At 53.9% G+C, this 24,263-nt stretch overlaps 1 protein-coding gene across 9 annotated transcripts in view; it reads left to right on the forward strand.

The window, feature by feature from the left end:
- ZNF618 (zinc finger protein 618) overlaps window positions 1-24,263 on the forward strand; it is a 124,186-nt gene that overhangs the window by 60,585 nt on the left and 39,338 nt on the right. For 6 of the 9 annotated variants that reach the window (XM_046667701.1, XM_046667709.1, XM_046667736.1 and 3 more), the window contains exons 4-10: window positions 8,583-8,660; window positions 9,344-9,382; window positions 13,636-13,725; window positions 14,646-14,681; window positions 14,775-14,852; window positions 22,388-22,447; window positions 23,000-23,089. In XM_046667701.1, coding sequence (XP_046523657.1) covers window positions 8,583-8,660; window positions 9,344-9,382; window positions 13,636-13,725; window positions 14,646-14,681; window positions 14,775-14,852; window positions 22,388-22,447; window positions 23,000-23,089 — 471 coding nt within the window. The remainder of the gene's footprint in view (window positions 1-8,582; window positions 8,661-9,343; window positions 9,383-13,635; window positions 13,726-14,645; window positions 14,682-14,774; window positions 14,853-22,387; window positions 22,448-22,999; window positions 23,090-24,263) is intronic. The other 3 variants (XM_046667717.1, XM_046667726.1, XM_046667759.1) reach the window with 1 other exon arrangement.

Here is a 24,263-nt window from a genome sequence, read left to right on the forward strand (position 1 = left end):
CTCACTCTTAGAAAGGACGTCACTGTCCTTGGAGCCAGCGTGCGGTTCGGGGGCAAGAAGAGTGGAGGTAATACTGAGCGTGACAACCTTGTTGGGTGAAACCGGAAGTGGGAGGAGGTGAGTCAACAGACGCCTGTTCCCACCTGACGAGCTGGGGGCAGAATCTGCACGGCAGCCCCGAGGAGCGGCAGAACCACCCTGGAGGTTTCGGGAGCTGCTCTCTGAAGGGTGCGAAACACAAAGCCCCACCATTGCTGCGCCCCAGTTCCACATCCAGCACAGGCATCCCTGATTGTTCGCTGCATGCTGCCCAGCAGGGCACCTCAGAATCCTTCTCAACACAGCACACCAAGAAGTCACTGCTGGTCAGCTGGAATTGAAAAATCCAAAGTGGAAACCTCCTTGCCATCCTTGTCCTGGATGGTGAAGACAAGGCAGGCTGGGTTTCCAGCAGTCAGGATGTCCAGCCCATGGAGCATTGCCTGGTTCCAAGAAATAAGGATGCCCGGATCCCATCATGGTGGTCCGAACGTACTGCCAAGGAGTGGGTGCTCTTCTCTGTTCTGTGAGACCATTGGTCCTTAATCCAGGGGAGGTTACGCGTGAGGGAGCCAGGGAGAGCCACAGGGGCCTGGAGACCTGCTGGTTCTGGGCTCCCCCAGGGGCGGGACAGGAGCCCATGGAGGGAGCAAGTGACCCAGCTGGGCTTCTCTTCAGATGAAGGGTGTGAACCAACCAGGTTATTTCCAGAGTTAACTCATAGTATGGGGAGGAGCTCTGGGAAGAGCTCCTGTGGGGAAGGAGACTGAGCATGGGGGCAGGGTGGTGGGCTGGCCAGGCAGATGCTGGACTCTAAATGTCCATAACCTAGAGCGTTCTCTCGGATGGGAGGGAGCGGACACATCCCACTTAGCCCCAGCCAGTACGGGGAAGTCACCAGGAGGTGATTTCCACTTGGTGAAAGGATGGACTTCATGATTATGGAAACTGCTTGACGTCTGGACATGGACCTTTGAGGCAGCGAGTTCCCGTCCTGGAGGTGGGTGCTCAGAGAGGGGCGCTGGCTGGGGTGCAGGAGGGAGAGACAGGGACCAGCCGGGAGACTAGCTTCTGCAGGGGATGTTTCTAGGCAGCGAGCCTTGAGCACCAAAGGGTGAAGGCTGCCCGGGGCGGAGGGACCGGGAAAGGAGGAGGATGGGGCTCCAGCCGGGAGGCGGGGTGGCCAGAGTTCTGGAAAGAGCAACCCAGGAGCAGACAACCATTCAGACGTGGCCACGTGGGTTTCGGTCTGTGACAAACCCGGGCAGCGAAGGTGCCAGGTCCTGCTTCCTAGTGCCAGCTGATAGCTGGTTTCCTGTTTCAATAGGTTGTTGGCAGGCGGGAGCGCAGGAGCTTGCCAGAACCAGCACTCAGCCCTTTGCTGCAGCCAATCGGAAAGGAGGGGTTTGGCCACCCTCCCAGGCGCGTGTGTCTCGAGTTCCAAGGTGGGACGGGGGTCCCAGTTGGAGGGTCCCCACTGGAAAGGGCCCCGGGGCTGTAAGCCCAGAGATCTAGGGTCTGCCCCACTGTGTGGCCTTAGACAAGCCTCTTAACCTCTCTGAGCCATGCCGTCTTCATCCATCAATGGGTGTAATAAAATCTGCCTGTCCTTCCAGTAGGATTGTCGGGGGCGGAGTGAAGTAATAAATATGAAAGTGTTTTTAAGGAGGCACAAAAGATGCCAAACAGATACAGTGATGTTAGCTGAACCTCTGACGGTGACACGTCTGGGGTGATGAGAACCTAAAAGGCTAATGGCTTCAGGCTTTTCTCCTTCAATACCTCCTAAAGAATGTTGAGAAACTGTGTTCCCTTTCACATTTGTGAGTTGACATCTAACATTTCCATCCAAAGTTTAAATAATTGCAAAGGATATAATTTCTGGAGTAGGGTGTAAAAAGAAAAGCAAGTGGAATTTTGGAAATAAAACTGTGAACCACTCTTTTAAATGTATCCAAGGGAATCCAAACCCCACTGCTGTGCGCTATTGGCCATCACCCATTTGAAAAACATATGAACAAGCTCATCTTTAACAGTCAGAAATTTTACATCTTCCCTTTTTCTCCTTGAACTCATATTTCCAGTCCACTTCCCTCACAGGATTTTATCTTGATGTAATATATTTTTTATGCTTGAGAGTCTTTTATTGATCACTGTTTCAACCTCATCTCCCACAACAAGATGTACCTCAATTGAAATAGAAATTTCGAAAAAATTCGTCGGGATTGTAAAGCTCTACATTTGAAAACATTTTTTTTTGTCCAGGTTGAGTTTGTTATTAGCAGACAATTTACCAAAAACAAATTTAGATAAATAGTCAAGGTAGAAGTGAAAAATTATTAAAAATGCACCTCTTCATGAAATGGATGGGGCCTTGTTTCTTTCTTGGGTGGCTCATGTGTGCATGAATTAATATTTCTTTATTGTTGAACGAGGCCAGATTCAGCATTTCATTCCCATTCTTGAGTTTTCGTAAGCGTACGTGCTTAGAAAGCTTGATCACCTAAATAAGGAGGGGGGATGGCTAGAGTTTTGTCTTGGTTGTATCTTTCAGTTCTTTGAACTCCTTCCAAGCCGTATGCCAAAAATCACACAGGGGTCTATCATCAGACATTATTTTTAATGGTCTCATCGCTGACAACTCCATTAGATCTTTCTTCAGTTTTGCTGAAAGCGAAGAACTGGAAATCCCCCTATTTGGGAAGGGAGTTGTTCCCAGTCAGTAGATCCACTCACTTTCTAAATCCAACAGGGACATTTTGGATTTGGGGTCACCTCCCTGCTGAGCCCCGAGATGTCCATCCATGGAAGGCACCATGGTGGGATTAGGGTGGGTGAAAGAATCATGTTTTGTTTGTGATGTGGGGGAGAGTGGAGGTGAGAGGAGAGGTGGAGGGAGAGCCAGCTGAGTGCAGGCTCCCGGCCCACCATGTTCTCCGGCGCATCGATCTCGGGAAAGATGATGTTGGGAAGTTGGTGACTGGGGCATTGATTCTCCTAAAACTGCCTGTGCCCGCATTTCCCCGGAGAATTGGGCTCCACTTGGAAGACCCCGGTTCCGAGGACATTCAGTCGGAATCCAAGCCCCAAAGATCCCCAGAAAATCCGGTTGTCTACGACTTACTTCTCCAGGTCCCCTGTCCCTCAGCAGGCCACCAGCCCAGCTCTCACGGCATCCTAAAAGCAAGAGGGCTGGGTGCTCCTCAGCGTTAGCTCTGTGAACAGCAGCTGCTGAGACGCTCTGAGCTAAATGCGGGACTGCCCATGTAAGGAGCCACCTTTCTGTCCTCCCATGCTCCCTGTGTCCTTCCCTCGTCCCCTGCTCTGGATGTCTGCCTTGTTGCATTGTGTGTATCCTGAAAGGGGTCTGAGCTTATGGGGAGCGAGCTGGGTGCTAGTGGCAGAGCTGAGGGTTGTCATCCACGTTCCTTGTCCTCAGGAGACAGCCTCCTCGGCCTCACTCTTCCCCACTTCTCCCTTCCATGGCCTCGGAACTAGACCCACCTGGTCTCACCTGGTGTGTCCAGCTCTTGGGGAGGGAGCTATGCCAGGCTCTCTGCCAGGTGGCTACAGAAGATGCTAGACAGGTGCTGGGCCTGTGGATGCTCTTTGTGTCACTAGTGACAGCCGGATGGGGGAGAGGAACGGGCTCGCTCCTGTGTGCTGGCGTGCCCTGCCAGCCGATTCTGGCAGCCCCTCCTGGGGCTCTTGATAAAGGACTCTTGGGCGTCCTGTGGCAGTCCCAGATATGGCAGGGGCTTCTGCTGCCTTGCAGCATTAGGGGGAGCCCCACGGCTTAAGGGGACTCATGGCTCCCTTGCCACCTGCAGGGGACCTGGCATGGTGGCAGTAGAATGGCTCCAGAGCCCTGAAGGCCAGCTTTGAGCCCAGTTCCTTGCCAGCCACTATCTGGGTAGCCCCGGCCTGGACCTCCTGGCCCCTAGAGCTTTCAGGCTCATCATAGAAGTGGGTGTTGAGTTGTCCCCACCACACGAGGGCTTCTGGAAAGATGGAGGACGGGACTGAGACCTGCATGTACTCGGTACATGGTAAATGTGAACAGCACCCTCTCTTCTCGGCGCTTTCCCAGACGCTGATCGTGTGGTGGTTACACCTGTGGGCTCAGGTCGAGAAGGATCTGGGCAGCCTCTGGCCTGATATGTCCCCCTTAAGGTCCTTACTTCCTTCATCTGAAGAGTGAGGATCATCATAGCCCTTGCCTGCTGGACTGATGCGTGAGAAGCGCTGTGTCTGGGCCGCTCCCACGAGTTGGCTGTGTGAAATGGGCAGGTCGCTGCCCATCTGGCCGGCTTCCACTCCCACCCCCCGCCCCCTGTGCACTGGAGTCAGAGGTCAGGCCCACCGAGAGATGTCGGGGAGGTGAACACGAAGTGAGTTGCAGCACCTGGCACTTAGGAGAGAGTGATGGTGACAAAGGACGAAAGGGTCATTAGGGAACCCCGCAGAGTGAGAAAGTGTGCCGGGCAGCGAGTCAGGCTCCAGGATGGGGACCGTCAGAGCTGAGAGTCCCCGAGAAGGCCCTCCAGCGCCCCACTGCACCAACCTGGGTCCGTCGTGACCGGAGATCACAGGACACAGGCCATAGCACATGTGGAGCCCATCCTTCCTGGAGGGAGAAATGTTAGAACCATATTACGGATAGTTTTATGTTATATCCATATTATGCATTTGTGAAAACACAAAACTTCGGGAAATCTGGGCCTGCTGCTTTCTGCTACACCCCAGCCTCCCTGGGGAGCTCGTTGATGCCCCTTTGCCAGCACAAGTTCGTCAGTGAAAAAGTCGACAGAACGCTTCTCAGTGTGCAGATGGGGAGACCGAGACCCTGAAGCTTGGTGACTGGCCAACCCTAGATGCAGAGCCCCTTCTCACCTGGCCCCTTTCCCAGCCTCCCAGGCATCTCCGCCTTTAAGGGCTCTGTCTGATCTCTTACGTAATTCAGATGGAAAAGCGCCCGGAGGCAGCCCCCACGGTGGATGTGTGCACAGCTGCTGTTCAGGGACCTGGATTTTTTTGACCAAGCATTGAGATATGCGTCTGGTATGTGATGGCCAAGGGGCCGGAGGACCTGATTGGGCCAGCAGGAGGGTGGGGACACGGCTGGACGTAGCTGTCAGCTACTCACCCCTGAGTAAGTAAGGCCTGCCAGCATCTGCAGCGACATGAGGGGCCACGCTCCTCCGCCTCGTCAGTGCCGTGTGTCAGCAAATCAGAGCCTGCCTGGGACCCTGGAAGACGTGGCTGCCGGAGGGATGACAGAGCACGTGGAAACCTGGAAGGCTGGCGTGTTGGGACTGTCTTGGCAGCACTTCCTGTGGGCCGGCGTTCGGTGGCCAGATGGTTGGGAGACGTGGTTAAATAGTCAGCCGGGCTCCTTTATGGCAGGACTGCCCGCTCAGAACCTGGCGCGCTCCCACGCCTTACACCTCCCCAGGACGGGCTACGCCTCCGCCTTGCTCGGCCACGGCCCTCTCTTTCCCAGGATGCATTCAGGAAGTTGGGTCCGCAGAAAAACTTGGGGAGATGCTGAGAGTAATGGCAACCATTCTTTATGGAGTGCCTGCTGTGTCCCGCTCTGTGCTAGATACCCACAGGGTTACTGCTCACAACCCCCTGTGAAATGGGCATCATTTTACGCGGTCCCTCTTACAGAGAGGAAGCCTGAGGCGTGGGTGGCTCCCTGACTTGGCCGGCCTCCCCGGCTGGTATGTGGTGAGCTGGCATTGGACCCGGGTTGACACCATTGCACTGTGGTGCAGCCGCTCTGCACTCTCCCACTCCCCACCTCTGCCCATCCAGCCCCTTTTGCAGACAGGGCACCTGAAGCCCGAGGTCTTAGGGTGAGCGGGGGGTAGGCAGGGCTTTGAACCTGGGGTCTCTCCTGCCAGCACACAGTGCTCTGTCTTGAGACTTGGTGTGCTGGGCAGGTGCCCCACGCTGCCCTGGGGGCCAGGAGAGGGCCTGAGGCTGGCAATGCACCGTGCCCCCAGGAGTCTCCGTGTGGACTGGGACATGTGAGCAAGGCTGCCTGTGCCCACGGCTCTCTCCGTGAAGCCAGGAGGGACCTGGCCTGCTGGGGGCACAAGTGAGGGGACCTGTGACAGTCCGCGGGCTCTGCCCTTCAGCCTGCAGTTATTGTACAGTTTGAGAAAAGACTGGAGGTCGCTGCCTGCGGTTGGAGAAACTGAGGCCTGGACCTCGTGGCAAAGAGGAGCAGAGAGGGCCGTAGGGACCTCCTCTGGAAGTCGCTTGAGTCTGGACAAGTCTTCCCCCATCACAGGCTGTGTCCTCAGTCCTCTGGGGAGGGGCTCCGCCTTCCCTGGGGCTCAGGGTCCTCTCGCCTCCAGGGCTCGGCCCCTCTGCCCCTCGGCCCCTCTCCCCCTCTGCCCCTCTGCCCCTTCCCCTTCTCCTCTCTGCTTGCTCCCCTGACTTTGGCTCCTCGCGGCAGTTTGTTAGAGTCTCTCACTGCGCCCGCCGGGTTTCGCATGTCGCTCTGGGAGCACCGTCCCCTTGCCTGGTGGCTTGTCTGCTTCCCATGAGACGGAGGGCAGTCATCGCGTCTTGCTCACGGCTGAGGTCTCAGTGCCAGGCATGGTGAGGATGCTCAATGCTCAGTGCTCAATAAATTCTCCATCAGTTGAAGGGGAATTGGTAGAAACTGTGGCAGAGTGGGCGGAGGCTCAGGGAGGGAGTTGGGGTCATTATTACTCGGTGACAGATGAGTAGAACAGCAGGACACCGTAAATTTATTGAGCCCCCGCTGGGTGCCAGTCACGGGGCTAAAGACAAAGAGATATACGGTCTGATCTCTGCCCTCCGCGTGTTTATATTTTTCCCTGGGAGACAGGGTAACACAAATAAAGCCACTAAATAACACCCTGCCAGATTCCCAGCTGGCATTAGGGTGACAGCGTTCTCTTTGGTGACTCGCCGTTGGGGAGGGGGCGATGCTGCCTGTGAGCCAGCCTACTGGCATGTCGTGGCTCATTCCTCCTGACCTCAGTCGTGAGCCTGTAGGGTTATCGTCCTGTCGTACAGGTGAGGAAACTGAGGCTCGGGCAGGAAAAGGGACGTCCCCGAGATCAGAGGGCTAGGGGGCGCAGAGCTGAGATGATGTTCGCATTGCATGCCTGGTGCTCTCCTGACTTAATCTGGTCCCTCAAGGTCACGCTCAGTACTCAGGCCTCTGCCTCCCGGTGAGGCTGAGGGGACGAGGAGTCGGGGCTGTGGCCGTCACTGGGCTCACGGAGGAACACTGTTCCTGCTCCATTCCGTCTTCGCATCGGTGCTCTTGCATTATCCACCTTTTTCCAATGAGGAAACTGAGGCGCAGCCAGTAAATGATGGGGCCGAGACTCCATCATCCCAGGTCTGTCTTACTTGAAGCCGGTGGTCCCTGTTCCTGGTTGCTGGGCATCAGAATCCCCCAGGGACCCTTTTGGGACAGGCAGGTTCCTGGGCCCCAGCCGTTCTGTGCACTCGGCCTGGAGTGGGGCCGGGGCCTCTGTCTTTGTGCGAGCTCCCTGGCCGTTCTGTTAGGAAGAGTGGGACCTGGGCCCGGTGGCCTGGATCCAGGAAGGAGGGGCAGGGCCTCTGCCCTGGGGGCCCCTGCCAGGCTGGGTCTGATGGGCTCTGCGTGGCTTCCCGCCGTCGACCTTCGCCCCCTGCTCTGCGTGAGTGGGCTTCACCTTTGACCTGTCTGAAGGGGCCACAGGGAACGTAGCCATTTCAGGCCACCTGCTCCTGGGAGGGGGCCCTGGCAGAGGCTGGAGTCAGCGTTTTTGCGTGTTGGTCTCTGCACGTCTGCGGGAACAAGACAGCTCCTCAGCAGACGTGGGGGGTCCTCTCCTTGTCTGCACATCTGTAGTAGGGTGGGGTGCTTCCCAGGGGGAGGAGAGGGTGCTACACTAACGAGGTAGGTACTTTTAGCCCCAGTTTGCAGATGAGCAGACTGGGGCTTAGCATATCCAAGGAAATCACCAAGGTCGTGCTGCTGGTAAGTGACAGAACAGGCCCAGGGATATGGCTGTGTCTGATGCGAAGCCTGTCCTCTCAGCCTCTGTCCCATCCTGGCAATGAGGAGAAGTAGCTAGAAATTAACCTGATGTACGTAAGTGATGATGAGTTCCTTATATGGATGCGATTTGTTCCTCTCGGAGCACGTTTGTGTTCATCCCCTTTCTCCTCTCAAGGAAGAAGGATGAGAGTTAGCTGAAGAAGTTACCGTCTCCTTCTTACACATTTGGAAATGCAGGCCCAGAGATGGGAAGTGACTTGCCCAACGTCGCTCAGCGAGTTGAGGCAAACCTGGAACTAGACCCAGACCTCCTGGCTTCCAGCTCTGCGCCATCTCACCTGGTCCTTGGGCCACTTTGCCTCCCAGGGTCAAGGCAGCCCGTTGGACGAGCCCTGCCCCCTTGACGCAGAGTTGGCGGTGCCTGGAGGCCTCGCCACGGGTCCTGGGCCTCATGGTTGCAGGTGTCAGTGCTGGCTGACGAGTCCCTTCCTCTCCTTTGTTCCAGGGTCCTATGAGTGTGGAATCTGCGGCAAGAAATACAAGTATTACAACTGTTTCCAGACCCACGTACGGGCACACCGAGGTGAGCGGGGGTCCGCAGGCAGAGCCGAGGGGCCGATCTCCCCATTCTTTGCCTGTTTTTCCACTGGGCCCCTCATGGCTGGCCCCAGAGGCCCTCAGTGCTCCAGTCTTTTCTAGTCTCCTCCCTCTTTCTCCAGTCGGAGGGGCACCTGGGGAGGAGAGGAGAAGCCTCCTTAACTTGGGGGAGTGCAGGGGCCGGGGGGGGTGGCCAGCAGGACCTGCCACTAGGCTTCTGCTCTCGACTGACCCCTGCCTGCCCCACACGGGCCTGCTTTCTCCCAGGATGCCTCAGTACTGCCCTGTATCAGCGGCCCCTGCAGGGGAGGGGCCCGTGTCGTCTCATGTGCTCCTCATGGCAGCCCTAGGAGTGGGGTCGGGCAGTGTCTCCCATTCTGAAGATGAGGACACTGAAGCTGAGGGGATAGGATGGATGGCGCTGTCCCTGCCTGAGCCTGGCAGGCAGGGAGGAAGGGCACGGGGTTGGGGCCTAGCTGACAGCGGGGGGCATGGGGGAGGACTGTGAGGGTTTGTTCCCCTGTGTCTCGAGTGGGAAGAGAGCGTCACTGGCCATGTTGTCGTGGGCAGTCCTTGCCACTGCTTGCCCCGGCTTCTCTCTCGGCACTGGCCGCACCGCTGGTCCAGTCTGCTCGCCCCCTTCTCACTCTCTCTCTGTCTGTCTTACAGACACCGAAGCCACCTCAGGGGAGGGAGCCTCCCAAGGCAGTGAGTACTCTTCCCTCCTCATGGGCTCCGAGAGGGTGGGGGGTGGGAAGAGGAGCAGATGAGGCCTCTGATTCCCCCTCGGCCTCCGGGACTGCCCCGAGTGGCCTCCGGGAGACATGTCACTGGGGTCCAGGCCAGCCCTCTGGTCCCTCGGAGCAACGTATCCCAAAGTGTGTTCCGTGGCGCACTCATCCTGGGGAAGTTCATAGGTGTTCCATCGATAAGGGTTCTCTGGCCAAAGCAGTTGGGGAAACCGTCCCCTGAGATGAGCAGGTGTCTGATTAGACCCCTCAGGGCTCTTCAACGGCGGACACACATGTGCACCCGCTGCGGGGCCCAGCATGTGCCATTTCCTCTGTGTTTTGACTCCCGCTCATCCCTCTGGGGCTCCCTAGCTGCTGTTTGGGAAATGCTACTTCAGAGAGCTTCCTCGTGAGCCCCGCAGGCACGAATCTCTGGAGTGTGGCCTCCTAGCCCCTGGGGCGCACAGGGCTTTGACATCTGGGGACAGTGTCCTGCTTTGCCTCCCACAGGCCCTGCGTGCCCTCCCTCCAGATCTAAACCCAGGGGCCTCATAAGCAGCCAGCCAGATGAGGGTAGGCTGGGATGGGACGTCTCCCCACCCAACAAACCTGAGCTCCAGATCCAGCAGCTCCCCTTCCAGGGGTGTACCTGACAGAAGTGTGAGCACGCGTTCACCAAGAGATGTGAACCAGGATGTTCTTAGAGGCCTGTCTGTGACAGCCCCATCCCGGAAAGCGCCCAAGGGCCCGGCGGGAGCCACTTTCCCATCCGCTCTCTCTTTGGTTTCTTAGACCACGTGAGAGGCCGGCGAACTGAGGCTACTCGTCCGTTTTCTGGAGAATCTGAGGCTCAGGTTGTCCAGACACCTGCCCTGGGGCCCACGGCTGGGAGGAGGCGAAGGCCTGGCACCCCTCCCCAAGCCTGCTCCGCCCCCGCCTGGCCCCCGGCTCCTTCTCCCTCAATAGCTCCCTTCTCTTCCGGCTCCTATGGTCTGCCTGTGGTCAGCCACACATTTACAGAACTTCCCTATTTATCTTTCCTTCCTCGGCTATTCCGGGCTCCCCGCCTCTCCGGCAGCCCGTCAATGATCCGTTGTGTTCCGTCTGGCTTCCGTTGTTCCAGGAGGCCCGCTGCTTGTTGAGGACTCTGTAGCCGGGAGTATTTTTAGTGCTTCCATCGCTTCCCTTCCTCCCTGTGGAATTTTTTCCCCGTGGCCCGCGGGTTTGCTTGCTTTCTCCGTCCCACACTCTGTCCTGACCCTGGCAGCAGGGCCTGCTCGGAAAGCCCGGTGTCCTCACGCCCCAGCCTCGTTCCAGGAGCCTGAGCGGGAGACCTGGAGCCAAAAGGGTCTTGTTGAGAGTATCAGGTCCAGCCAACCCATTTTGCAGATGAGGATGCTGAGTCCCAGAGAAAAGTCATACGGCTTGGTAGCGGGGAAGGTGGGCACAGAAACCGGGTCTCACGCCTTCTAGTCCAGGGATCTTTCATTTATTTGTTAGAAATCGTACAGTCATACGTAGAGGCACATACCAACTTACCTATCTGTCGACGAAGCCAGTGAAAGGTTAACTCTGCATCCAGTTCTCTTGCTACCGGCTCATTGATTCCCTTTGCAGAACAATGATATTAGGTAACGTTTACCAAAGGTTTATTGTCTGTTAGGCGTTGTGCTCATTTCTTCTTTGCCACAGCTCTGTGAGACAAGCTCTCACTCCCATTTCACAGATGAGAAGGCCGAACTGCAGAGGTTAGGGAGCGTGTTCGACGTCAGTCGCCCTTGTATGTGGTCCAGGTGCGTTTGGCTCCGGCAGCCTGACCTCGGAGCCGCATCCCCCGATGGGTCCGAAGTGGCCTACCTGGAGACCCTGAGCTCCCTCGGGGCTCTGGAAATGTGGCTATGCTGACAAAAAGTCATCCTGCCTTTCTTCTTTGGGGGATAATTCACTCGTCCTAATCCACTCCTGCCTCAGGTGGGCCCGGGAATGTGGTACCCGCCCCCTTCAGGAGCAGTGGTGTGGGACTCGACAGAGCAGGGGTTCTTCTCGGTGGCGGAAAGCTGGCGGTTCCTGTTTTGTTTGAGGTGGTAGACGTGGCCTGGCTGGTAGGAGAGGCTGTGTGGGCAGAGACGAGTGGGGCCGGCAGCTGTGGAGGGCCATCAGTGCTGGCCAGCATGGGAGGGGAATTTCAGCACAGGACCCCATCTGGAACCAGCAGACCCCAGGTGGCCTTGACTTCTCCACCTCTGTTCCCTGGGTCTCCAGCCCCGAGAGAGGATTATGGTCCAGATGGGACATGCTGGGGTAGGCTGTTGTCTAAGCTGGATTGGTGGTCGTGGGAAATTCTGGATGGAAGCCTGAGCCAGACTTGGAATCTTGGAAGCACCAGCCTGGGAGAGGCCCGGGAGTCAGCCCATCTACCACTCGCCACTCCCCTCAAATCAGGAGGGAAAGAGGGGAAGCTGAATCCTGCGCTGGACTTGGCATGTGCTAGTACTCTGGGCATGGCGGGGCAGACCCGGGCTTCCCCTCATCCACACCCCAGCACCACTTCCCCACCACTCCCCAGCTGGCTCAGGCATGGGCATGGGGATGGTGGGGCCTGGTAGGGTGCCGGCCTGCCGGGACCCTGCCTGAGCATCTCTGTGTGCTGAGGCCGTGTGCGCCTCCCTCAGGGACAGGTTGGTGTCTGTAGCCCTGGTGTCTGCCAAGGCACTTTGAGAGACTGCAGATGCAGTGGAAGAGGTGGGGACAGAGACAGGGAGATGTCTAATGTCATCTGTGTCCATAAGTTCAGCTAAGTGAGGGCCAGAAACCTTCCCACAGAATTGCCTGGCATTGCAGCCTTGGAATGGAGGGGTCTTATCAGATCCTGTATTTGGGTGCTGAGGAGCAGGAGAGGGGCAAAGAGGCAAGTGCCCCAACCCAGAAATGGAGGGTGGCTTATCCAGACAGAGAAGGGCCATGGGCCCTGACTCAGCTGTAGCTTGGAGTTGAGTGAATGTTTGACTCCTGGCTATTCCCTGCCCCACTGTGCAGTCTTGAGCAAGTTGCCCAGCCTCCCTGTGCTGGGCGTTCTTGGGAAGGTGGGGTGGATAGGCCCTCCTAGAGAAGCCCAGGGAATGCACACGCGAGGTCCATTCCAGTACAAATGTTAGTGTTGCTGCTGTGGAGAGGGCAGTGTCCTGAGTGAGTCCAGCCTCTGCCTGTGGGGAGACCCGGGATCATCCAAACTCAGGCCCCGTATCCATGATCTGTTGCTGTGTAACACATTTCCTCAAAGCTTAATGACTCACAGCGGCGGACACTGATTACCGCACAGTTCCTGTGGTCAGAGTCAGGCTGTGGCCTCGCTGGGTCCTCTGGGTCTCACGGGCTGGCGTCAGGTATCGGCCAGGGCTGGGGGCTCATCTCAGGGCTCAACCGGGGAAGGAGGGCTCCCACGCTCACTCACACGGCGGTTAGCAGGGTCGGTCCTTCCCAAGCTGTTGGACTGAAGGCCTCAGATCTTCACTGGCTGGCTGTTCACCAGAGGCGGCCACGTGGATCTCTCTACAGGGCTGCCAGCAAGAGCGAACAAGAGAGAGATGGGGTGAGCAGGATGAAAGGGACGGTCTTTCATAACCTCATCTCGGCAGTGACATCCCATCACTTTACTGCATTCTGTTCATTAGAAGCAAGTCACCGGGTCCAGCCCAGACTCGAGGAGAAGGGCTTGCACAGGCCGAGAACACCGGGAAGCTGGGGACAGTGGGAACCCTCCCCGAAGCTGCCTGTCACAGGCCCTCCCAGCTGTGGTGCTCGGGGCGGGTCCCTTCTGACCCTCAGCCTCCTCGGGTGATGAATGGGTTACTCCTTCCTCCCTCGGTTGCGAGGACTGATGGAGAAAACAGGGGAAGCGCCCAGGCCGGCGCGGTGCAGCGCAGAGCCCTGTGGGAGCCGCAGTGACGCCTGTTCTCGTGTAACTCCACGAAGAAAGGTGGGCTGGTTATGGACCAGGCCCGTAGGAGCTCAGCTCGTGCAGGGTGGGATCAGGGGTTGCTTTGAAAGTCATTCCAGGGCTCTCTGTCCCCTGTGTGGAGGACCCCTAACACCCCAGGAACTGATTTCTCCATGGGGTTATCAGTTGGGGCTCGTCCCGTCTTTGGTTCCCGCGGCAGATGAACTGGCCCCAGAGTGCCGCCCCAGGGGACTGAAGCCCTGTAAGCACGTGTGTCTTTCCATCCCCCGCAGACAATTTCAGGTACACGTGTGACATCTGTGGGAAGAAGTACAAATACTATAGTTGTTTCCAGGAGCACCGGGACCTGCACGCCGTGGACGGTGAGTCAGGCCTCACTCCTCAGCAGCGGAGGCCCGTCCAGACACACCCCCTCCTCCCCACCGGGGCTCCTGTCAGCCTCCCACCCGCCCCGGGCCCTCTCCCCGCTCCTCCTACCCAGAGGAGGGTCAGGCAGCAACCAGACCACGAGGGGCGTGACCAACCCCTGAGGATTCTGGGGGAGAGAAGGGCCCCGTCAGGCTCCATATACCCTTCTGATTCAGGCAACCTAAGAGAAAACACCATTTTTGTAGGTCAAAATCAGTCAGATATCGGCAGTTTCATATCACTTCGTTTTACGATTTCCTATTGAGTATTCACGTGCTTCGGTGAAATTAAACCAGTTTTTAAAAATGAACGATAGTGTTTTAGCCTCTTAGATGACAGAGTTAGAAATGAGAACAATAAATTTAGGTAATTTATTTTTAGAATCTTAAGGATCCTAGAAATAGGGCCCTGGAAAGGATCTTGGGGGGCTCCCTCTCTGCCCCGCACACCCCCAGCCCATCTCAAGCTCTGACAACCAGGCCCCACTGCCTATTGCTGGTGGCTTGTCCTTCCTCTCGCCTCCTCTTCCTCCCTCCTGCCCATCTCTTCCTCTTCTTCTCCTGGCTCCTCGAGGGGGCGCTGATGATCCAGAAACAGGCCAGGCAGGAAGTGTGAGCCTGCCCCTGGGTGGGCTCCAGTCCCTGGGGAGGATGAGGAATGGAGGCCCGGACTGCCTCCCGGTTGGGATGCCCCCTCCTGTGGCTCCTCGTTCCCTGGAGCATCCACACTGGCCAAGGCAGCTCTCTCGGGCCCCAAAGGCAAGCTCGCTGGGACAGAGCTGGAAGCACCAGGCCGAGGCCGCCATGGGCAAGGACTAACAGACCTCCTGTCTCCTTCTTTCCTTCTGCATCTGCTGCCTCCTGCCCGGGCACAGTGTTCAGTGTGGAAGGGGCCCCCGAGAATCGGGCAGGTAAGTCCTCCGTGGCTGCCCGCCTCCCCTGTCCCCTGCTGGGCTCCCGAGACCCACTGAGCAGGACGCTAAGGGCCGTGTGTTCTCCCACAGACCCCTTCGACCAAGGTGTCGTGGCCACTGACGAGGTGAAGGAGGAACCCCCGGAACCATTCCAGAAAATCGGGCCAAGTATGCGGGCCACTCTCTGGGGCTGGGGCTGTGGGGCGGGGAGATGGGTGAGGGGTGGCTGAGGGCAGCAGGACGAGTCCTGCCACTGGAAGAGGGGTGGCATTGCTCATCGTGGAGTGACAGCACTGGCCAGTGAGCCCCTGGGCTCCTTGTACTTCACTTTGCCCACCTGTGAAATGGGCCGATGAGTCGTAGGACTTCAGCTTTTGCAAAGCCGCAGGACAGCACAGGGTCAGGGTCAGGGTCAGGGCAGTGCAGGTAGCCCGTGCTTGGTGCCCTGGCGGTCTGTTAGCCGTCCTGAGCCTCGGCTCCTCACCTCTGAAATGTGGAGGACATTTCCCCGCAGGTTTGTTGGGGGATTAAATGAGCTCATGGATGTAAATCACCTCTCGATTAGCACAGTGCCTGGTACATAGGAAGTACTCGGAGAATTATTGCTGTTATGGTCACTGGAATGGGTTTGTCAGCACGTGCAGCTGTCCTTGCCCCAGTAAGCCCCTGAGGGCAGGCAGGAGCATGGCCAACCTGCCTGGCTTCTGCACACTTGGGTTGAGTGCGGTGGGGACCCAGGGGTGAGCGAGAAGCTGTGGCCCCGCCCTTGGGCGTTCACACAGGGAGGGGGCTGTGGGTCAGTAGGTCAGCAGAGAGTTACAACATAGCCTGAAGCACAGGGAGCCATGGGGCCAGGGGGTTGTGCCTGTCCTATCTTGGGAATCCAGGAGGCTTCCATGTGGGGATGAAGGCGGGGAATGGGTCCCTGCATCCCACTGGAAGGCAGGAGAGCAGTGCTTGGTCTGGGAATTGCAAGGCCACTTGGTTCTGAGTTCAGGTCTTGGAGCCTTGCGTGCCCGCAGAAGGCATTTAGATTTCATCCCAAGGGGAAGGAGCCAGAGAGTTTACTAGGTGGGGAAGGGACTCGATGAGATTGACATTTTAGGAAGACCTTTGTGGCGACCGCCACGAGTGACTCATCCTGTCCATCCTTCAGGAATTTACATACTTGCTTGTTCATCTCTCTCTTTCCTGTGCCTCTCTTACTGCCCAGCAAGAAGAAAACCCTTCTTGACTCTGCCTCATTACAGTAAGGATTAAGGCAGCCTGTGAAAATACACACACAAACGTAGACCCGGTGGATGAGGCAGGGGGAACAGTGAAGTTGGGGACAGTCCTCAGGGGGCGGAGCTTTCCCCGCCCTCTGAAGGCATTGCCTGGGTCCCCCTTCCTCACACAGGATGCTTCTCTGCTTTCCCTGGACTCTTAAAGCGCTTGGGGGGCCGGCCCTGTGGCCAAGTGGTTAAGTTCTTGTGCTCCACTGCGGCGGCCCAGGGTTCGGATCCTGGGTGCGGACATGGCACTGCTCGTCAGCCCACGTTGAGGCAGCATCCCATATGCCACAACTAGAAGGACCTGCAACTAAGATATACAACTATGTACCAGGGGGGATTTGGGGAGATAAAGCAGGAAAAAAAAAAGATTGGCCACAGTTGTTTGTCAGGTGCCAATCTTAAGAAAAAAAAAAAAAGCACTCAGGAAACTGGAGACATGATAATATTGTAAAGTGGGCAGCACGGTGCTCGTCATATGCACAGTAGACATTCAATAAACAGGAGCATTAAAATAATCTTGGAGATGAAGAAAGTGATGAAATCCTCAGCCTTAAAACTACGAGAAGTTAGACCGTGGGAGAACCCAGAGGTGAATTAGAAATGCTCCCGGGGACATTCACGGGTGGATACAGGACTGGGACAGTGGGATCTGTGGCTTCCCGCTTCAGTACACTGTCTGCCAGCAGCCCCGCATGGCACTGCCCTTCCATCTGTGGCATCATAATTATGAAAACAGGCTTTCAGAATCAGGCCCAGGTTCGAATGCTGGCATCACCGGTTTACTAGCTGCTCACCCGCTCTGAGCATCTGTGGACTCATCTGGAAGTAGGGGACAAGAACATCTGCGTCTTCTACAGGACTGTTGGGGGGTGCACGCATAACGTGTGTAACCCAGTACCTGCCTCGTGTTCAGGGCGTAACAAATGAGTGATGTTGCTGGGAAACCGTCAAGAGTGAGAGCTTTGGAGCCATCCCAAATAGGAATGCCGGTTCTCCGCTTAATCCTGTGTGGCATCCTGCAAATTGTATCATCTTTCTAATCCAGTTTCCTTAATTCTAAGATGGAGCGATGACAGTAAAACTCGCCTGTGAGGATTGTCGTGAGATTAGATGAGGTGATCCTTGTGCAGGTATTAGCAGGGTCCTCCACATTCGCGTGGAAAGCGTCGAATAAATGGTACCTGTTCGTTACTCAGGAAGGTGCAGAACAAGATGACACTTGTCCTGTCGATCAGTAACTAAGTCTGACAGACAGCCAGTGCCAGGACCTGGGAGGAATTATCACAAATTATAAGGAGCAGGGAATCGCACTGAGAAATCGAACTGAGGTTGGCTCCCCGCACGCTCCCCTGGGGAACTGAGATTGCTGGGATCGTGTGAGGCCGTCTCTTGTCAACACTCAGGGGCTGCCTTGGAAAATAAGAATGCTGCTTCTTGGGGGGCTGCCACTTCTTCTAAGCAGGCTGGTGCCACAGAACCCTAAAAATGACGAGGCGTAGAACAAGGAGAGCCATAGAGGCATGGTGCACTCTGAAGGGACTAGTTGCCGTGAGTAGGCTCTGTGGGTCGGGAAGAGGAGGAATCCAGGCGGCAGCAGCGCTGGGAAGTGCACCTTACATCTGCATCAGCTGAGTGAATCAGAGAGTTGGGTCCCTAGGAGGAAGGGGGCTGGAGCCACGCCGGAGAAGAGGAATCCTGCCGGGAGGCGAGAGTTGGTCTATGGGGCCCTGTGTGTCAGCTTTCTCCTCAGCTGCAGGTCTGACAGTTCCTACCATGATAATGGGGAGATGGAGGGCCCTTCGTTCATGTCTGTTGCAACAGTAAGTCTGGATTCCTTTATAGGGTACTTGATTTTTATATGTGGAAAAGAAGAGTAACTTGAAGAATAAAAACAAAACATGGCAACTGTGAAATTGCACGTAACAAGAAAAAGAGAATTTGGGAGACTCAGAAGAAGAGCGTACCTCTGAAAGTGACCTGCTGAAACATCGAGAAGAAAATTCTGTTTGATGACCACTATCGAGTCCATGTTTTCCCCCGCTGCCTGAAGATAGAGCATTCCCATGAAAGCTTTCGTAAGCCGGGCTGGCGTAGAGCGAAGAAGCAATGACCGTTGACGGATATGGGGGAATTTTTTGAGCATCCTCGGACCCGAAAATTCACCTACCAAAATAAATGGAGATAAAGCACAAGTGCTCAGAGACACGGTTCACGGCTCTGGCAGCTCAATGCTGAGATGCTGAGCGCGGTGTCTGGGGAAGCAGCTTGGTGGCCCCTCTCCCGCTGCTGGGCTGCGCTCTGCTCTTATAATGGCTCTCTGTGAAACATTGAACGCTATTTTCGCTTTCTGCAAAATGCAAATCCTCTTCGAATTTCTTTCGGTAGCAAAAACAGGGACTAACGTAGGTCTTTCGTCAAAGCAAAGTGACATAAAGCGAACTTTCAGATAGCGGGGGAAGCCTGTGTGAGAAACTATGACCTGTCTTAAGTCTGTTCGGGCTGTTTTAACAAAATTCCACAGACAGCGGGGCTTAAACATTAGAAATTTATTTTCTCACAGTTCTGGAAGCTGGAAGTCTGAGATCAGGGTGCAAGGATGTTTGGATTCTGGCGCCAACTCTCCTCTTGGCCAAATACCATTACATTGGGACGTAGGGCATCGGCATCTGAATTTGGGGGAGACACAGTTCAGTCCATAGCATGGCCCCTGTGAAGAAGGAGCCTGAGGTGTGTGGTGAAAAAGCGAGAGGATAAGGTGAAAAGGCAAAAAGAAAGGAGTGAAATGGAAAAGATTCCCAAGAAGCAGATACTATAGGAACAGAATTGAAACCTACTTTGTAGATGGCTAAGAACAGGGTCAGTCGGCAGAAATGGAATTAATTATGTGGGGGACATACCTGAACAGATGAAGATAGCAGGAGGAAAACGTGATAAATATGGAGGATGGGGTACCAGTGCCGGATAACTGATGGTGGTGTACCAGTGGGACAGAAACCATACTCCAAAGATAAAATAGAAGAAAAATTTGCTCAGCTAAAGAAAGACTTGTATATGCAGATTTAAGGGCTCATCGTATGTCAGGAAGAGTCAATATAAAGAGACCCATAACTAACTAGATCTTAGTGACTTTTTTAAACTATAAATTAAAAAAAAAGTATTACAGGCATTTAGAAGAAAAGCAAGTTACTCACAGAAGAATCCGAAGTGGACTAGCCTTAGACTTCTCTGCAATTCCAAATGCCAAAATATGATGGAGCATGTTTTGAAGGGAAAACATCATAATCTGAGAACTTTATATGTAGACAAATTGTGATTTATGTGTAAAGAAGAAAGGGCTCAAAAACATACTATTTCTCCTATGTACCCATCTTCAAAAACTATTTTGGGGGCCGGCCCAGTGGCGCATTGGTTAAGTGTGCACATTCCCCTTTGGCAGCCGGGGGTTTGCTGGTTCGGATCCCGGGTGCGGACATGGCACCACGTGGCAAGCCATGCTGTGGTAGGCGTCCCACATATAAAGTAGAGGAAGATGGGCACGGATGTTAGCTCAGGGCCGGTCTTCCTCAGCAAAAAGAAGAGGATTGGCAGCAGTTAGCTCAGGGCTAATCTTCCCCAGAAAAAAAAAAAAATTATTTGAAAATATACTCCAATGAAATAGGTGGTAGAAGACGTTTATGGGCTCAATTTCGGGGCATTAATGCATAGTATAAGAGGACTTATGAATACTAGAGCCAGGTAAACCAGAAGTAAGTTTAAGATGTTGCAAATCTGATTATAAAATTGAATGCGAAAGACTAAGGTTATTGGAAAATATTAAAAGTGAATTTGAAAAACACAAGACGGAGGAAAGTAGGATACAGTAAAGTGAGTTAAACTGGTCCTAGTGATAGTGTGGTCCCCAGACCAACAGCGTCAGCATCTCTTAGAAGCTTATGAGAAATGGAAATTCTTAGCCCCATGCCAGACCTATGGAATCAGAATCTTTATGGGGGGCCCAGCAATCTGTTGTAACAGTCTTTCTATATGATTCTTACACATGCCAAAGTTTGAGAAGCATTGAGTTACCTTTCTCAATGGTAATAGATGTGGAAATATCCTTTCCTGCTTGATTATAGCAATTAGAGAAATACGTACTACCCAAAACAATGGAAAATATTAGAAAATCATGAACCACTGGGGAATAATGGAAAGGCAAAGAAAAACAATTTCAGTTTCAAAGAACTGAAAACTAAAGGGAACAAATCAGAGAGGGTGGAGCATGGAAAAAAAGTCATAACACAAAACGGGTAAAACCAAGTCTTTCATAACAATAAAAAGCAAATGGCACAATCTGCTTTATTAGAAAACAAAGATTTTCAGGTTAATTTAGAATAATCCAATCATGATGGTTTATAAGGGACATACCTGGTTAATTCCTTATCTTTTCTCTTTCTCAGAGAACTTTCCTACTTCCTTAACTTAGTTGAATTCCCCATTAGGATTTTCACAGCGCTGTAAATGTCTCCACCTATTGCGGTTGCGGTTTTAAATTTATGTGATTCAATTATTTGATTTTCTATACTGTGAGCTCCTTGAAGGCAGAAACCATGAGTGGTTTTTTTGGTTTTTGGTTTTTGGTTTTTGTTTGTGAGGAAGACTGTCACTGAGCTGACATCTGTGCCAATCTTCCTCTGTTCTGTGTGGGATGCTGCCACAGTGTGGCTTGATGAGCGGCGCTAGGTCTGCACCCAGGATTCGAACCTGCGAATCCCGGGCTGTGGGAACTTAACCACCTCGTGACCAGGCCAGCCCCCCGTGACTGTTTCTGCTCAACATTTTGTGCCAGCATTTAACACAGCATCTCTTTGGTGAATGAAAATACAAGAAAATTTAGGGAAATGTCTTAAGCACATTAAACAAGTAGAAAGCAGGATCTGACAAAGTCATTATCAAGAATTAATAATATAAATGCCCAACGAACTAATAAAACAGTATAATTAACTGTTAGAACAATGGTTCTTAAGTGTTCCTGTGCATCAGAATTTTCTGAGGGGCCGTTAAAACACAGATTTCTGGATCCCATCCATAGAATTTTCTTTCAGCATATCTTGGGTAAGTCCTGAGAATTTGCCTTTCTACCAAGTTCCCAGGTGATGCCAATGCTGCTGGCCGGGGGACCGCACTTTGAGAAGCGGTGTGTTAGAAATTAGTGGAATGTCAGTGGAGGGTACAGTTCACAGCGAAGATTCTGATTTCATGAGCCGATATACATCAAGCAGCATTGTGTCTAAATAGACAAAATGAATTCAGAAATGCAATGAAATGGGAAGATTGATCACAACATTGAGTCTTTGACCGAGCAAGGAGAGAAGATTATATAGGGTTTGCATAATATAATTAATATAGTTTATCTAACGACTTTGAAGTCTACAAAGAACAAATCATGTATCTTTTCCAGTGCTTATGAATCAGTTAAAAAATTAACTATCAGAAATTTTGAAGCTTCTATATTGAGAGAGAAAAGCCATAAACAGAATAAGAAACCAATAGAGAAAAAATACTTATAACATATAGAACAAAATGTTGATGTCTTCAGTCTTAGTGATTTACAAAAGGTAAATATACCTATAGAAACATTGGCTGTAAACACAAATGAGAAAGTCACAAATGGAAAACCACGGTTAATTAAATGTGAAAAAGGGTCAATTTCCTTAGAACTCAAAGAAATGGAAAATGAAACCAGCAGGGCCTTATAGCGCCCCCGTCAGGCACAATGTAAGAAGATAAGACGTAATGCTGGCTACCGTGTGTGGAAACATTTTCACATCTTTCTGATTGGGGTGAAAATTGGCCCAACCTTTTGATAGGTAGGTAGTTGGTGCTCTGGTTTATATCAAAAGGCTTAAAAACACATACCCTTAATTTATTCTGAGGCCATAATGTGCGAAGATCATGCCCAGTAATCTTTATTTCACAATGATGTGTAAAAATAATGAGCACCTATACAAAAATTTCTACAAGGATATGGATCACAGCATTTTTTTTAATAGGGGAAAAAATTTTGAACCAATCTGACTGTCCCCTGGTAGAGGAGCCTGGCTCAGCGAATTTTCGAGTCCAGTGGGAACCGTGCAGCCAATAAATGTCGTAGAGATCAATGTTTATTGATTGAGCAAGATGTCCGCAAAGTATTGTCGATTGAATGTACCAGGTTTCAGAGAGGGTATAGATCAGGGCTGGCTAATTCAGGGCTCGCAGGAGCCAGACAGATGATGTCAGTGAGAGGGGTGCCCCGAGAGGAGAGGGGAGTGTGGGGTGGGGTCCGGGGCCAATGGCAAGGGGCACTCTCTCCCCCAGGGGTAGCTGTTGCTCTATGGGGCTTACAGATGATTGAAATTTTTCTTCTTTTAAAAATTTTGTATTTATCCGTATTTTATAATTTTCCCCCAGTGAACAATATTACATCAGACATTTTTAAGAAGAAAGAAGTTAGGCAGTGCCAAAGGAGAGGTAAAGACGCAGTCCGGTGGGACCCGAGAGGAAGAAGTGACCCCTTCTGCCGGGGGTGGGGGTGCTTGGGGGCAGGGAAGGTCCTGGAGACGGGGGCACCCAAGTCTGGCCATTGCACAGGGCAGGGCTTGCAAAGGGGCTGAGAGACAGGTTGGGAGTGGAGGTCACCTTGGGTCACCACATGTTTCCTGAGCCCCAGGGCCTGGGGTGGAGCAATGAAGGAGAACAGCGTGTGCCAGGTACTGTTCTAAGCTCTTCACATATAAATTTAATCCTCACAGCAATCCTAGAAGGTGGTCCTATTATTTACCCCCATTTTACGGATAGGAAAACTGAGGCACAGAGAGGTTAAGAGATTTGCCCAAGGTCACACAGCTCGAAATGGCCGAGCTGGGATTTGAGCCCAGGTAGTCTTGAGTCGAGTGGGCTCCTGATTCTCACTGGTGGTCCCAGAAGGAGGAGGAGTTTGGGGGGAGGGAGCACACACATGCTACTGCTTCTGGATGGAAGCCCGGCGCCTCTTCCCCACACTTTTCTCTCCTTCCTGGACAGAAACCGGCAATTACACCTGTGAATTCTGTGGAAAGCAGTACAAGTACTACACGCCCTACCAGGAACATGTGGCCTTACACGCCCCCATCAGTGAGTACCGGATGGGGGATGGGGAAGCTGGGGGAGGGGCGGGCTGGCTATCAGCCAAGGCTCTGGAGCCTTGCCAGGGGAGGGTGAAGGCAAAGGGGGCCTTGATCTGGGCCAGTCCCTAGGCGTCCAGGTGTGACCTGGGACCACTTTGCTGCAGTAACCGGAATAGCCGGGAAAACCCCACCCTGAAGCTTCCCTCAGGGGACGCAGAGGCCTGGGGCCCACGTGGATTTGGGGTTAGGACGTGGGCATCCCTCATCGGGTCCTTCAGTGGCTGTGTCCCTGCCTCTTTAAGCACCCCCAAGTTGGATGGTTGCTGGTCTGCACCCACAAAGCCAGCCCCGTGTGATGCAGCTTGAGTCTGACCCCGTGCAGGGCCTGACCCCGGCTGGGAGACGGTCATGTAGACAAGACAGCTCCCTCTTTGCCCGTGGTGGTGGAAGGGGTCAGAAGCTAGAGGGAGCACTAAACCGGGACCCGGCAGGGCGGGTATTAATCCTAGCGTGGTTGCAGCTTTGCATGTGGCCTTGGGCAGGCCCCATCCTGTCTCTGGTCCCCAGTGTTCTAAGGATGCTTCTCACAGGCTCGTCCTGGCCGGCCATTCTCCTGGTGCAGCTGCTTTCCCAACTTCTCTTCTGGAGGTGGGAGGAGGTCCATCCTTAGATCCCCAAGTAGATGAGCTGGGAAGGCCTCCAGTCCCCAGCCAGAGTTCCGACAGGCGGGGCTTAGCGAGCGTCGTGGGGCAGTGGGGTGGGTGCTGAGAGTGTTTGGGCACATCCTTGGTTGTGTTTGTCACAGCAGAGCTGTGGGGACCCTCCTGTACCATCTGTGGGTGGGAAAGCTCAGGTCTAGCGGTGGGCCAGGGTTACGCAAGATCAACGGGGGTTCAAGCTGCCTACGGTCTGGGGAGCTCATGACCCTCCTGGAGCCCTGACAGTAGCGGCACAGGCAGGTCCCCCCCATGAGAGCATTCAGGTGGGCGGGGAGAAGTGTCCAGAGCCTGGAGGGCTATGTAAGAGTTTCCCAGGAATTCCTCCCCTCTGGGCAGAGCAGCAGCCTGAGGGGTCTCCCCATGGGCGAGAGCTCCCATCCCGCACAGCCCCTGACTGCTGGGTGCCCTGGTACCTGTCACTTCCCTTCTCTGGGCTCAGATTTCCCACCTCTGGAAGCTCTT

Source organism: Equus quagga, chromosome 1, assembly GCF_021613505.1.
Source record: "Equus quagga isolate Etosha38 chromosome 1, UCLA_HA_Equagga_1.0, whole genome shotgun sequence".
Taxonomy (NCBI): Eukaryota; Metazoa; Chordata; class Mammalia; order Perissodactyla; family Equidae; genus Equus; species Equus quagga.